The sequence below is a fragment of the Lolium rigidum genome, chromosome 6 (genome assembly GCF_022539505.1).
Source record: "Lolium rigidum isolate FL_2022 chromosome 6, APGP_CSIRO_Lrig_0.1, whole genome shotgun sequence".
NCBI lineage: Eukaryota > Viridiplantae > Streptophyta > Magnoliopsida > Poales > Poaceae > Lolium > Lolium rigidum.
This window is the reverse complement of record NC_061513.1, coordinates 342,098,399-342,112,239: the sequence shown is the minus strand read 5'-3', so window position 1 is coordinate 342,112,239 and position 13,841 is coordinate 342,098,399. Positions and strand designations below refer to the sequence as shown.

Genomic DNA, 13,841 nt, shown 5'->3' with positions numbered 1-13,841 from the left:
ACATTCTTACTTATCGAAGATACTACGATACACCCCCTATACTTGTGGGTCATCAGTGACGACGGCGTCTCCAACCTTGGAGCGCCGTTGCGGATGCCGCGGATGACGTTCTCGAGGGTGCGCCCCGGAACGCCCCAGAACAGGGCGTGGCCGTCCTTGTTCCAGCTATTGGGCCCGCCGACGAGCCCGTGGGTGCTGTGCATCTCGATGTCGTACTTCGCCTTGAAGTACGTCTTCCACCACTCGTCGTTGTCGTTGGCCGCCCACGTCGGATCCAACCGTTGGTCGGCGGTGAGTTGAGCACGCCGGGCCTTGATGCCGTCCCGCCATTGTTCTGTCCCCGGCTTCGGCGGCGGCGGGACGCCAATGCCGTTCACGGCCATCTTCCAGCCGCCGCTGCTTGGCAGCCGCATGTCCGGCGGGACTGGATATTGGGCGTGGTACAGCGCCCACGCCTCCGGCACGGTTAGGCTGTCGCGGCCGAAGCCGTTCGCCGCGGCGATCTTGCGGGAGGACGAGCTCGACATTTTTTGGAGCGGCGAGGAGAAGATCTGGGAGGGGGGAGGCGGCGGCGACGAGAAGGTTTGGGAGCGGTGAGAAACTGGGGGACGAACTGCAGGGCGTCTTTATGTACAGCGGCGGCAGCGGGTGGTTGCACGCAATAAAGCCGGCACGGGCGGCCACGCAGCCATGCACGACGAGACGCGTCCCTGCGTCGCCTCGGAAAACAGGGACGCCATTAACGTCGCTTGACCAAAGGTAGGCGACGGGGTTTTAGGCTTTCGAGCCGCTGACGCGTCGGGCCCGCGTCGCTTTTCGTTGTGTCCGGCATGCCCAGAGCGTCCCCTGTGGGACGGGGACGGGCTCGGGGCGCGCCGGACAAAAAATGGGCTTTGGGGAACGCGGCTGGAACCGTTTTTTTATCCGGCGCGCTCTAAATTGCTTTGGGGGCACGCGACTAGAGATGCTCTAATGACAGCATGACTCCATGTGATTAGTTGGCCGCGGCGGTTGCGCCACCTGCTCCCACGTACCCGCTTGGATCCTTTCCAGACAGAAACCCAGCAATTTCAAATGCTCCTCCCGACAAAATCGGTAACTATACAAATAGCAGCGGAAAGCTCAGTGAGACAAATTTTCAGGATTGAGATTGTGAAGCTTGACACGGTATCGGATCAACCATTATCTACATTGATTCTTCTCTAACAGAGGAGGAATATCTGTGTTAATCAGCACCACGGCGAGTAGCAGCGATGCACATCCACGGACGCGAAATGTTTGGCACTTGTCAGCCGCGACTAGACTGAAGAAGTTGAGTACTCGAAGATGTTCTATTCTTCTCACCATGAATGACGGTTGTGCGGTATTCTTCAGCTCTCAGCAGCAAAGTTCGCGTCCAGCTGGTACTAGTACTGATGGCTACTGTACAGAGCACAGGATGTACAAAGCTTCAGGCGCCTCTGCATCCAAACTGGCAAACACCATTCCAGCTAGCCTAAGAATTCAACAAGAAAACGCACCATACGGAAACGTCATTATATGAACTGAAGACGGAAACTGATGCTTCGCAGCACAAGTGAAAGTGACACAAATGCAACAAAATGGTTAGATAGATATGTGCTCATCCTCATACCAGGAGCTTGCTGTCAACCACTGCTTAGTACAAACGGAAAGATCACCCAAGACAATGACATCCAATCGGACACTATTATGCAGCCTCAGGCCCCAGATGCCATCATTACCGCTGGATGGTATCCTCCAATCTATACCTCTTTGGAATGGCAGTGAGCTAATGTTCTGTACTTTACAAGAGCATGCGACACCAGATGCATGTCCCATTTCTGACTAAAGCCAGCGAATGAAACTTGAGCAATGAATCAAGACTATATATAGGTTTTCTTTAAGAAGATGATGATTAGCAAGTTGGCATGTGTGTTGCTGCAGAATGCACGTACATTAAAATGAAGGTAAAAGTACTTTTTGACCTTGCCTTTTTTTTTCGAGAGCACACGCAAAGCGGGCCATATTTATAGAAGGATAGCAAAGACAATTTACGAGAAACCGACAACTGATGCGAACATCAGAGCACGGTGACAACCCCTCCACCCACACAAGCACGCACTCCGCCTAAAAGCCTACTCTCGCGAATGATCCTCGCTCCCTCCTATCCCGGCAAATTCCCAAAGATGGAAATCCTCTCTGATCTTGGCAACCATTTGCTGCGTGTTGAATTGTCTCTGTGTGTTACCAAAAACTCGCGCATTCCTCTGCTTCCAAAGCGTCCGCGCGATTAGAATGATTACCGTGTCAAGACGTCGTCTGTCACATTTCCTTGCCTCCGTCCACCACCTCTCTAAATTTGAGTAGGTACATATCGGGTAACTTCCTTTCAAGAACATCATCATGCGGATGATAGTGGGTCGACGATCGAGTCATTTTGTTTAATTGGTAATTCACTTCCCACTAATTGTTGTTCATTTTGTATCCATAGTGCCTGCATTAGTTGGGAGGCAAGATAACTGGGATGGGTTGGTGGGTACCACTGTACCAGCCCAACTTGCAACGGTAATAGGTTGTAGCCCATCAATACTTCAAGGCTAATCTAAAATGAACTGTGTGAGTCCCTTGTGCCTAGATATAAGATATGTGAGACCAACTGGCAGGTGTGTCCCTGCTGTCAACCACTAGAACACTTGGTGAGGATTAGACCTTTTTCTTCTACAATCTTTCCAAGTTAACATAAAACAATGCAAGCAAGCAAATGTGCTTAGTTTGGCATCATAACCAAAAACAAGAGTTTTTTCACTTTTCAAAATAATAGAAGTGTTTATGCATGTCAAATCGAAGGGTCCAATAAGAAGTAAATAATAAAAACGTTAAATCTGTTGCTCAGGATAACAAAGGTGACAATGTAATTAAGTTCACTGAATGGTTGAAAGCAATTGATGGCTGTTTCCTATTTGGCATCCATTGACAAAGGTCTACTGAATGAAAAGAGTTTGTAGAGTTTCAGTGTACTAGAATAACAGTGTAGTACATACCAAGCTACTCAGGCATTCAACCTGCATTCTCTTTCTCCATCTCTACAACAAGAGCTAGCCTATCGTGCACCTGTGATGAAAAATACCATAAATTTGGATAGATCAAAAGGCATTGAACAGACAATAAATAGTACCTCACCTCTGAAAGTTCACTTGAAACTTCATGTTTAACCTTCTCATCATACCTGAATAACAATAACATTTTATTATTGACATAAACATGCAATACTTCTAAGCTCATAGTCGCAGTCAAGTCAAAGCTTACCATTCTCGAGGTATACCAGCTTCATCTCGAGACAGATAGTTAAATGGACCCTTCACCACAATACCATACTCCTCTATTAAATCTACAATATTAAAGACATAATTCCCTGAATCAACATAATTTCATATTACTGTATTTAATGGAACATGCAGAACCAATCAAACCTCTAAAAGTAGCACCGGGGACACGGCCCATCATTTGGCATACTTCCAGGAACCAATATAAACCAACAGAAACATGTGCAAGCTCTTCTTCTGCTACTTTTGACACAATTTCTGCAGACCTATGGTCCGCAAAACCCAGCAACTTTTGGACTAGTCTTGGTCCAGCATCAAGGCCTCTAGCTTCCTATTAAGGTTTCTAATCATAAACATATTGGCCCCGTGGAATAAAGCAAAGATCATCAAAAAAATAGTCTAAACAATGTGGAACTTCCTGGTTCCACTAAGCAGGTCATAATCAACGTATTTTGGACAGTATCACACGTACAGAAGGAACATGATCAGGTACCTGTACTAGAGGTATCACTGCCATCCGCGCAGAAACATCACTTGAGGATTTCGCGCACTCGTTCCACAGAAGATTGTGAACGGGCATATCGCCATATCTGTCCATGGAAGCTATTAAAAGTTACAACAGAATGGCATAGCACATAAAGAAAACTATCACTGTGACCGATCCGAATGTATGACCGCGGACAGAACTATCAATGCCTAGTGATATCACAAGGTCGCATTCTTTGTGCTACTCACTCACCTGAACCCAAGCTCTGCCAGCCGTTGCGAATACCACCGGAAATGCCGGCTCTCGTCATCAGCAACGCGTGCAAAATCCGTGAAGAAGCCATCTCCCAGGGTGTCCCGTAGCGGCGAGAAACGCACCACGGTGTCCCAAGCAAGATCGATCGCGTTGAGCTCCACGTGCGCCAGGTTGTGCAGCATGTACGCGTTCAGCGGCACGCCCATCGCCTTGTGCGTGGGGATCTCCTTCCGCGTCACCTGCAGCACCAGCAGCAGCACCAACCCAACCTGCTCGATGAAATGCCCAGACGAGAGAGCAGAGAGCTACAAGGTGGATGAGCAATGAGCATTTACCACGAGGGGCTTGTCCGGCCTGGCGGGGTGGTCGGGGGCCCGGGCCAGGCCCACGGGGAGCCCGCCGGACGCCCACTGGGAGAAGGCGGCGTGGGTGAGCTGCGTCTTGGCGAGGGGGTCGGCGGTGGACAGGACGAGGGCGCCCATCTCGGCCAAGGACGAACCGGCGGCGGGGCCGGCTTCTGGTGGGTTCGCCGTGACCGCGTCCGGAACGCAGGGGCCGTTCGGGCCCCACGTGCGGAGCTCGCTGGGGGGAGCCCGGCGCCAGGCGTGCAGGCCTGGCCATGGGAGCGGCGAGGCGGCGGAGGCCCCGGTGGCGAGGAGGCGGCGGCGCGTGGAGCCATGCGGCAGCGGCAGCGGCAGCGACGGCAGGCGCCGAAGCGGGAGCATTTGCGCGGTGGAGCCGTTTGGATTTTTGAGCTTGGAGGTGTGTGGGGTGGGAGGTTTACGGCTGGGATAATGGTGAGACGACGAACAAAAGGTCAGGTGCTCAGGTCAATGGCGACCGATCATACTGATCATAGGGGCGATTTACACAAAAATGACCTTTTTAAATAAGAATTGTACAAGATAACCTTTCAGATAAACTATTTCAAACTTCTAACCCTTTTGTGTGCTCCCTTCGCAAGGGCGTCACACCCTTTTATGTGACGCCCTTCACAAGGACGCCACATGGCTCCCTTCGCAAGGGCACCACACATTCTGTTATACGTGACGGTTCGAGCCTACCTGTCGACAATGTGTGGCGGCGCTTCCACGGGAGCCACATAGACAGGTGTGGCGCCCTTCGTAAGGACACCACACAAAAAGGTTAGAGGCGTGAAATAGTTTGGCCGAAAGATCATTTTGTGTGTTTTTTCTCACAAAGGGTTATTTTTGTGTAAATCGCCGATCATAGGTCCACCTGGTTTTGAAACATTTGAAAATTGTATTTCCGTGTTTCAAAACATCATAAATTTGTAACTACATAAATACATATATACATATCTTGAATACTCAGTGCGGAATTTCATAGAAATTATGATGTATTTTGAGCAACAAAAAGTAAACAAGATTGTGATTGTATATAGGGATAGAGAACTCAATTTTTCCAAAAAAAAAAAAGGAAACTTGATTTTTTGCCACAAATTTGTCTTCTTTGTTTACCTCAAATACAACATATCCCCCCGCCCCCCCCCCCCCAAAAAAAAAAATCCTACCTTTTCTTTAGGGGTGTAAATAGATAGGATAATTTCCGCACCGAAACCGGCACCCAATCCGTTTTAGTGTATCCACAACCGATTTTAAAGAATCCGACGGATAAGGATATCCGATTCCGAAGCGGTGCTAATTTATACAGGTGGTGCGATCCCTACTTACCTTTAGAATGTGTACATGTATGTGCGTATTTATACAGCCACAATCTTGTTTATTACCATTTAAAAAGATGTCCTCACCGTGACAGCAATGCCATACACGTCCAACGCACTTCATAAGTTTAGGGAGAGTTCATGTTGACAACAGAAGTAAAGAACCATTTAATCGCACCACCTGTACAATCACATTAGTGTAGACTTCATGAGACAAGAAAGGAACTTGGTACACTTTCTTGTTGTAAACGGAACACTCAGAACGCCTGGAGATAAATGACAGCCAGACAGATTCTATCTAATGTTTCAGCTCAAACACGTGTGCGGAGATCTTATAACAACCAGTACCACCCGAAAGATTATCCATGCTAATCCAACACAACATAAATTACAGACTAGCTAGTTCCAAAACAGAACAAACGAGATTACCCAACTATAACAATTTTACAATCTTACAACAGGGTGAGAGCCCTCCAGGTTCCTGGTCTTCTTCACCGGCTGTCTTTACTTGCCTGATTTGCAGGTTCTTCTGTCCAATGTTAGGTAACTTCCAGCGCAATGACTAGGTAAAACGCAGCACTCTACAATAAGTACATAACTGCAAATAATGGTACAGGCGCATGAAATGCATGCGCGGGCTCCGGCATCAACTATGAGGCTAACAAAGGCCAAACAGCAACACAGACAGCAGCAACAATTAGGCTTCCCTACATGGCCAAAATTTACAGACGGCAACATCGAATCTTGTCGACCATATGGTGCCACAATCTTTGGTGAACTTACAAGTTATCATCTTCTGTCTGAAGTTAAGATCTGCAGAGAGAAGGGAAATTGGAGATGTAAGGTTCATCATTTTGGATAGTAAGATTACGGCCATAAATAATTAGTCAATGTCTTTCCTTGTGGTAACAAATCAACATATAGACTGCACTTACGGCTAGATGCATTTCGGAAGGAACAGATGGGATAGCATAGCATTCATGTTTGTCATGCTTGTGTCACAACATATATTCACGAAAATAAATGGTCAGTTCAAATGTTTCTTTGTACATCAATCTCGGCAAGTGGCTGTATAGAATACAAATTCTAATGCATCTAGGCTCACGAGCTAGTCCAATATAGGAAACAAAACATAAATGAGATACTTCTTTAAGCTCAAGAATGTTCAGACAGTAGAGATATCCATCTTTACTTTATAAAAATTGATTAACTTCTCAAAAATTAACTCGCAAATGAAAAACCATTTAACTGCAGGGCAAATATCAGCACCAGTTAACAGTGGAATTCTAAGAAAGTATGGGAAATACTAGGAGGGGCAGAGGGCGACCAAAGTTGACATGGGCGGAGGCGGTAAAAAGAGAGTTGAGGGATTGGAATGTTCCTAGATATTTGGCACTTGGTAGGACTGCATGGAAATCAGCGATCCATGTGCCGGAATCTTAGTTTACTTGTTCTTTTTTTCTCTCCTTATTTTCTGTTTCCTTATGTTTCCGTTGGGTTTCATATCTAGCCTACCCCAACTTGCTTGGGGAAAAGATTTGATGTTAGTGTTGTTGTTGTTGTAGGCAAATATCAGCATTCAATTATGTAGTATAACTTATGCTGCACTTGTGACAGCGGTTAGTGAGTCCGCAGTGTGAATGCAGAGATGTTTCCTTCTGCTGCTACTAGAGACAAACATCGCTACACAAACTATAGCTGAATTCATACTATTTAGTTCACTTAAATATTCGTGCAAACTTATATTCTCGAATGGTTCCACAGTAGAACTGCAGAACATTCCCACCTGAATTGCGTTACTATCTGACCCTGGCAATGATAGCTCATGAGAATAGGAAGGAAAGACCATGTAGCTATCTCTATGTTACTTTTGAAGTTGATATCCAATTATTCGTAATAAGAAAAGAAGGTAATTTAGACGAGCTCAATGTTAATCCCGCCAAGTATTTAGACTGCATCTTTCAATTTTTAATTATGATATTTTGCAGTAGTTTAGGGTTTAACACTGCCAAAGGTGTCAACACAAGGAAACATGAGCAGATCATGTTGACGCAAGGTTCATAAGCATACGCTCAAGACAATGCTGCTTGTGTGATTAAATGAGCTTCTGTAATGAATTGGGGAAACAGGCCAAATATGAACATAGGAGAAATAAGCAAATAAGTCCCTATACATTATGGTAACTACACGCAGCTAACAACCCTGTTCTAACAGCCTGGACCTTAAGAGTTCTCACTGATCTTCAGATGAACTCCATCTAGGTAGCTGGTGCAGCTAAGAAAGAAAAAAAAGAAAGTCGCAAGAAGAGGTAAATATTTAAAAAAAAAAAACTGTACACAAGATGCTAAAATAGTTCATCAGAAAAGTTATACTGATATCTGCTCAAGCATTAGTAATTTAGTATCGTCCGACTGTTGTAACTATAACTTGGACAAACCCATTTGGTACTAAAATCAAAATTATACGAATATTTAAAAAAGAATGTACCGTATTTTTTGCTGCAAAAGAAAGAACATTCTCAAACATTTAAGTTGGCAAAGCAGGGAGAAGTTCCATAGCAGTATATTATATGCAAAACTAATTCAATCTTTTACAAGACTATCCATGAGATGCCTCTATTATTGAAACCTTCTTGTTTTGGTTTCCTTTTATTTCTGTTGGGTTTCACATCTAGCCTACCCCAACTTGATTGGGAAAAAGGCTTTGATGTTGTTGTTGATGATGATGATGTTTTTAGGAACACATAGGCCTCGGCTTAAATGCTTGCATAATTGAATGGCAACCCATTATAAACTTCCGCTCCTACTCTACGAGATGTAAGGTAGGTTATTGTGTCATGTCTAACCTACAACCAAGAACAATGTCATCCTCTAGCATACATCCATTTTATTTCTAACCTATGACAACATTAGCGCAAACTGATAAAGATGGTGTCTGCTAGTCTGTGGCAATGGTGAAATCAAAAAGTACATGGAACTATCTAAGCACATCAGATCATCCCACTTTAGTTCTTCTTTGAAAGATGCACATAGCCATACGATAGGACAAACAGTGGCTTTGCACAAATTAGCTACTGATTTTCAATAAATGAGCAGCCACTGCATGTCAGGTCAGAAATCTGAAGTGAGTATAGTTTTCTACATGAAATATTTATTTATCTTTTATTTTATTTTTATTTTTATTTTTATTTACTTACAAAAGTAGCAGTTCCTGGTCGTCCGTTCACTTGTGTCAGCCCTGACAAGTGGACCCAAGGTAACCCTACCAAGGAAACGATCGGCTCTATCTAAAAAAATCATAGGGAACAAGCTTACCCCACGATCCCCTGCTTCCTGTCGCCTCGCATTCCCGTCTGCTCCAATTCCCCTTTTCCTGCCACCTCTGGCCTCCAAGTCTCCAACCCTCTCCATCGACATGTCTTTTTCCTCCACCTCCCATCAAGTTCAGTTTCCACCTCCGTGGTCGCTCGCCGTTGCCAGATCTGCGTGGAGGCCTCATCATCACCGGACCTGTGTGGAGGCCCTGCATCGCACCCCCTTGTACCTCCATCCAGATCTACAGGCCGGGAGATTGTGCTTCAGCGAGCTCCATCATCGCACCATTACCCCCTCCCTGAGTTCCTGTAGCCCAATGTGAGAGCGGTCGGGACGACCCAGTTGGCCTACCCTTACCGCCTACATCGCACCGAGCGGAGGCCGGCACGAGCCTGCACTCCTTTCCCTTGGTCGATTTGAGAGAGTGGCATCGGCGGCAAGGTGTGGGATTAAGTAGCACCGGTATAGCATCTAAGGCCGGCAATTTGACCCATGGGTTCGTCCACCCATGGGACCCGGCCCCAATGGGTAGTGTATGGGTCATCATCGCCCATGGGTTGCGCCCATGGGTGACCCGATTATTAATGGGTAGGGTATGATTACGACGGAGCGCCCGTGGGTGACCCGATGGGTCGCCCGCTTAATATCAGTTATTAAATATTTTCATATTTTATATTTTATATGATATGCAGACTTAATTTTGTGAATATGTAAGCTAATTATCATGCAACTGCCTAGATGGTGCTTTGTCAATAGCGATGCATGCATGTTGACCTTGAGCTGCTTTCGCTTGCTCTAGATTGATTCCGGTCCACAAGTAAATTAAATGAGAGCCGAAAAGACCTGGCGGTGCACCATATTGGTCTATTGGGCCTCTTAAGGCAACCCAGCTACCACATGTGCTCTTTTACATGAGCGACAACAAACGAGTATAGGAGCTGGAGCTTCTTTAGTCCCACTTCGTTCGCTCAAGCTGACGGTAGGTCGAATTCTGCTATCAAAGACACGAGGAGGGGTCAGCTGAACATGAGGAGATGCACCAAACCAACCAAAATTAGACGTTGGTGCAGATTGTGAAACGAAAAATAAAGACAGACGTTAGACCAGATGGGTGCCCGATTGGATTGGGTTGCCCAACGGGTTCGGACATGGGTCTGAAAAATGACCCATGGGCAGGGTCGTGGGCATGCCACATACCTGACTAGGTACTCGGGCATGGGTCTAGCAAAGGTCAACCAGGTGCACCCCGACCCGATTGCCAGCCTTAGCAGCATCACTGCATGCTCAATGGCAGTCTCAATGCCTCCTTGTCAAGGTGGTCGCGTCGCGCGGCAGGAGGGGATCCAGTGGGCGAGACTGACTTCTTGTGTCTATTAAAGGATCCGAAGCATCCAGTGGAGTCAGGAGCGGCCAGTGGTTTCACACAGCTAAGAAAATAGGAAAATGAGTTCCTGGAGGCATAACCGAAGCGGACTAGGAGCTACGAGTTAGTTGGGTCCAATGTGTGTGTTAATTTTAACAGTAAAGCAACGCAGCGGTTCAGTACTGAAACAACAGTTAACTACTTTCATTGAGATTACGGAATTGAAGAATGTGTTGACTTCGAAGACACCTTTTAAGTTAAATAGTTATACATAACCTTCATTACCCATTTATCCTTTGGTGGAATCAGGCTGAGGCTTTTTTTTGCTATTAGACTTTACTTCCTCTCCACGTGATTTGATTACACTCTGTACTAATAAGAAAGGGAGAAAAAAAAAAGGACGTACCCAGTGTTGAGAGCTCCCGCACTGTACTAATAAGAAAGGAACATGAAGATAATTTATACTCCCTCTGTTCTCCTTTAGTCCACATCTTAGACTAAAATTTTGTTCCATGTTAGTCTACATTTTAGCTTTGTAATCAACAACATAGAAAACGAAGCAGTCCCACTCTCTCTATTGGATGTCATTAATTTTAGTATGGCTTGGATTGGTTGTTTCCATATCGAAGTAGTAGCATTAAATGAATTGCTAATTTGTCTTAAAATTTGTAGGATGTAGACTAAAAGATAATGGAGGGAGTATGTGCTCACAAAATGAGGATAATCAATATCTTCTTGCTTAAAACTGAAGGAGCCATGTATTCCTTCTTATTACTGACAAACTGAACTTTGGGGTAATGAACATGTGGGTTTTGTTGAATCCACTAGGGGACACCACAATCCATGTTGAGTGAACTCTACTTGTATAGAACGTATTTCGCGACTGAAAAGAGAAAAGGAGGTGTGTTTATCTCTATGGTTGCATCATTATCGTCCATGCAAGTTACAACAAGACCTTGTACTTCTGTATATGAAATTATTTTAGCATCCCTGTAAGCTTTACCTTTTATCGCTTAGTATCATGCATGCACTCCTTTAGCCTGTGAATTTTGTTCCTACCTGTATACTATTATTATCTCTGTCATCTTGTTTTGATGCTATAGACTTTAATGTTTACAAGTCGGCTCAGGTAAGGTATTGGCGAGTTACCAATTGCTTAGTTGCCATAATTCTAGAGAAGCATGGGTTATTTGAGATCCGTCGCAACACACATGCGCTCGGCTAGTCTACATGAAAAAAAAGTTCAAAAGCTAAGCAACTTACAGAAACATGGATGTTCTCATTATGCTTACTATTGCTCCGTGGCTTGAGTATGTTTTTCAAACACTTAAAAAGACAGACTACACCAATTAACTTACTGAAAATAAATGAGAGGGAACGGTTGTCAACTAAGGAAAATCTAAAATATACCTGGCCTATCGATGTTACGATTTGGGTGACTGTGCAGCATCAGATCCATCTGCGGATGAACTATCGGAATCTGTATCTGCATATGCTTATCAAGGTAAATTCCACGTGTTTTAAACATACTTCCGAATAAAACCTCTATATACAATAGTGCAAAAGGTACCATGATTGTTATACATCTCTGCCAAAAAAAAAAGAATGTTTACCGCTGGAGGAAGACCCTGATTCACTGCTAGAGCTTCCAGAACTACTTGATCTACCGGCGTTTTCTCCTTTCTGATCTTCCAAATGGGCGGGTGATGATGAACCGACATACCTCCCATTGTCATCTGAAGGTGAGAAAACATAGGTATTACACTTACACTGAATAAAGGTAGGCTACAGATGTAGTAATAGCTGACGCATCTGTTCTGGTCTCAAAGTCAACAACAATAAATACAAGCATGCTGTAAAGGTGTCTATTTAGGCTTGCCTGCTGCAATTTCCTTGGATGGTTCAGCGTCAACCATAGGTGGTTCCACATCTACCACATCAACTGCTTCTGGTTCCGGTATCTGTAACTGTTGGGACATTAGTAATTACCATATGAACCATATCACCTAATAATTAACATAGACCTTTTGCATTATCTATAAAAAAACAATACCGTCTCTTGTGCATTGATCATCTGATCCTGTTCTCCCTCATCCTGCCTTGCATGCTCAATCTTCTCCAAATCCGGCTCATGCTCGGACTCATCCTGCCTTGCCACGGAAAGCTCCGCCTTGCGCTTATTCTTGGTTATACTTTTCTTGTAATTCGTCACAAATCTATCAAGTTCCCACAATGTCTCTACATCGAAGCTATCTATATCAACCTCGATCTCATCATCATGCTGATTGAGCGAGGAGTTCCTCTTCTTTATGATTTGCACAACATTGTCAAGCTTCTCGGCTGGCAAGTCCTGGAGGTCGTTACTAAGCCGCTGCTTCTCCCAGAAGGTCATCTCCCTCTTATTAGGTTCCCTTGCCTTGGGCTTCTTTAAAACCGGGGGTCTGCCAGTGCCAGTGCCAGTGCCAGTGTGCTGCTTTGGGGTAGCCTCCAGTCCTGCAGGATGCGCCGTGGAGTCAGACCTCTCTAACACCCTAGAATTCTCGATCTCCCTCGGCTTCTTGGGTGGTGCAGCCGATGACGGTGTCGGCGGCTGTGGCGACAGCTGAGCCATCTCGGCTTCAATCTCCGGCCACTTCTCCTCGAACATGTTTAGAAGCTGCTCGGCCATGAAGTACACGTCCTGCCCCTTCGGGTTGTACTTCATGGCGTTCTGGAAAGTGAGGCGGACTTCAGTCGCGAACTCCCGCGGCGACTTGTAGTGCCCCTCGGCGAGCCGCGACTTGACGGTGCCGAGGTCCATGGGCTTGACGATGATGGTGTGGTAGTCGTGCAGGCCGAGCGCGCTGGCGTCGACGGGCACGTTGAACACCCAGCCGTGCTTGTGCTTCATGAGCCTGGCGAGCAGCAAGGCGCAGCTCTTGAACACGGGCGCGTAGAGCTTGCGCCGCGCCTCCGCGGAACCAGCCGGGTTCGGCGGGCCCTTCTTGGACGACTTGTGCTTGGAGACGGAGGACGGGTGCGGCGGGAGCGGGGTGGAGGGGTCAGTGGCGGAGAGCGCGGAGGAGGGCGCGGGCGCGTTGGGGAGGGAGTTTATGCGCTTGTAGGCGCCGCGCACCTGGGAGAGCTCGGAGGAGAGGCGGCGGCGGAGTTCTCTCCGCGCTGCCGGCGAGGAGGGGAACGGGAAGGTCACGGTGGGGATCACGGAGCCATTGTGAGCGTCTAAGGAGCGGGGGGCGGACGGCTTGGAGGATTTGGGGCCAGATTTGCGGGAGTAGGCCTTGCCGGAAGGCGACGGCGGGCCGGAGGTCATTTGCGCGGTCAACGGCGGTGGGGAATCGGAGCCGGCGGCGGATCGGGGGGCTGCGATTTGGGGATTTGGCGGAGGACAGAGGCGAGAGCGAGATGGGACACAAAA

At 46.5% G+C, this 13,841-nt stretch overlaps 2 protein-coding genes across 4 annotated transcripts; both read right to left on the bottom strand.

The window, feature by feature from the left end:
- Positions 1-1,046: 1,046 nt before the first annotated feature.
- Positions 1,047-4,790, bottom strand: LOC124661529 (uncharacterized protein HI_0077-like). Its single transcript, XM_047199393.1, has 8 exons — positions 4,401-4,790; positions 4,063-4,304; positions 3,817-3,913; positions 3,471-3,654; positions 3,307-3,388; positions 3,181-3,226; positions 3,042-3,111; positions 1,047-1,495 (listed from the first exon to the last, which is right to left on the bottom strand). The coding sequence occupies exons 1-7, from the start codon at positions 4,788-4,790 to the stop codon at positions 3,058-3,060; spliced, it is 1,095 nt and encodes a 364-aa protein (XP_047055349.1). The 3' UTR covers positions 1,047-1,495; positions 3,042-3,057.
- A 1,226-nt stretch (positions 4,791-6,016) lies between these two features.
- LOC124666479 (transcription factor GTE4-like) lies at positions 6,017-13,841 on the bottom strand. Of its 3 annotated transcripts, none has more exons than XM_047203829.1 (5): positions 12,480-13,841; positions 12,306-12,393; positions 12,040-12,162; positions 11,837-11,906; positions 6,017-6,562 (listed from the first exon to the last, which is right to left on the bottom strand). In XM_047203829.1, the coding sequence occupies exons 1-4, from the start codon at positions 13,734-13,736 to the stop codon at positions 11,851-11,853; spliced, it is 1,524 nt and encodes a 507-aa protein (XP_047059785.1). In that variant the 5' UTR covers positions 13,737-13,841; the 3' UTR covers positions 6,017-6,562; positions 11,837-11,850. The 3 variants fall into 3 exon arrangements, with proteins under 3 accessions (XP_047059785.1, XP_047059783.1, XP_047059782.1); XM_047203827.1 differs by having other exon boundaries at positions 11,837-11,912; positions 12,306-12,387; positions 12,480-13,840; XM_047203826.1 differs by having other exon boundaries at positions 11,837-11,912; positions 12,480-13,838.

Excerpts from the sequence above, each read along its gene's own strand:
- LOC124661529 (XM_047199393.1), bottom strand. The coding sequence starts at position 4,790 with ATGCTCCCGCTTCGGCGCCTGCCGTCGCTGCCGCTGCCGCTGCCGCAT. Across the intron at positions 3,227-3,306 it reads GCTGGTATACCTCGAGAATG|GTATGATGAGAAGGTTAAAC; the intron begins GTAAGCTTTGAC and ends ATTGTTATTCAG. Across the intron at positions 3,112-3,180 it reads TTTCAAGTGAACTTTCAGAG|GTGCACGATAGGCTAGCTCT; the intron begins GTGAGGTACTAT and ends TTTTCATCACAG.
- LOC124666479 (XM_047203826.1), bottom strand. The coding sequence starts at position 13,736 with ATGACCTCCGGCCCGCCGTCGCCTTCCGGCAAGGCCTACTCCCGCAAA. Across the intron at positions 12,163-12,305 it reads ATCCAAGGAAATTGCAGCAG|ATGACAATGGGAGGTATGTC; the intron begins GCAAGCCTAAAT and ends TCTCACCTTCAG. Across the intron at positions 11,913-12,039 it reads ATCAGGGTCTTCCTCCAGCG|ATACAGATTCCGATAGTTCA; the intron begins GTAAACATTCTT and ends AAGCATATGCAG.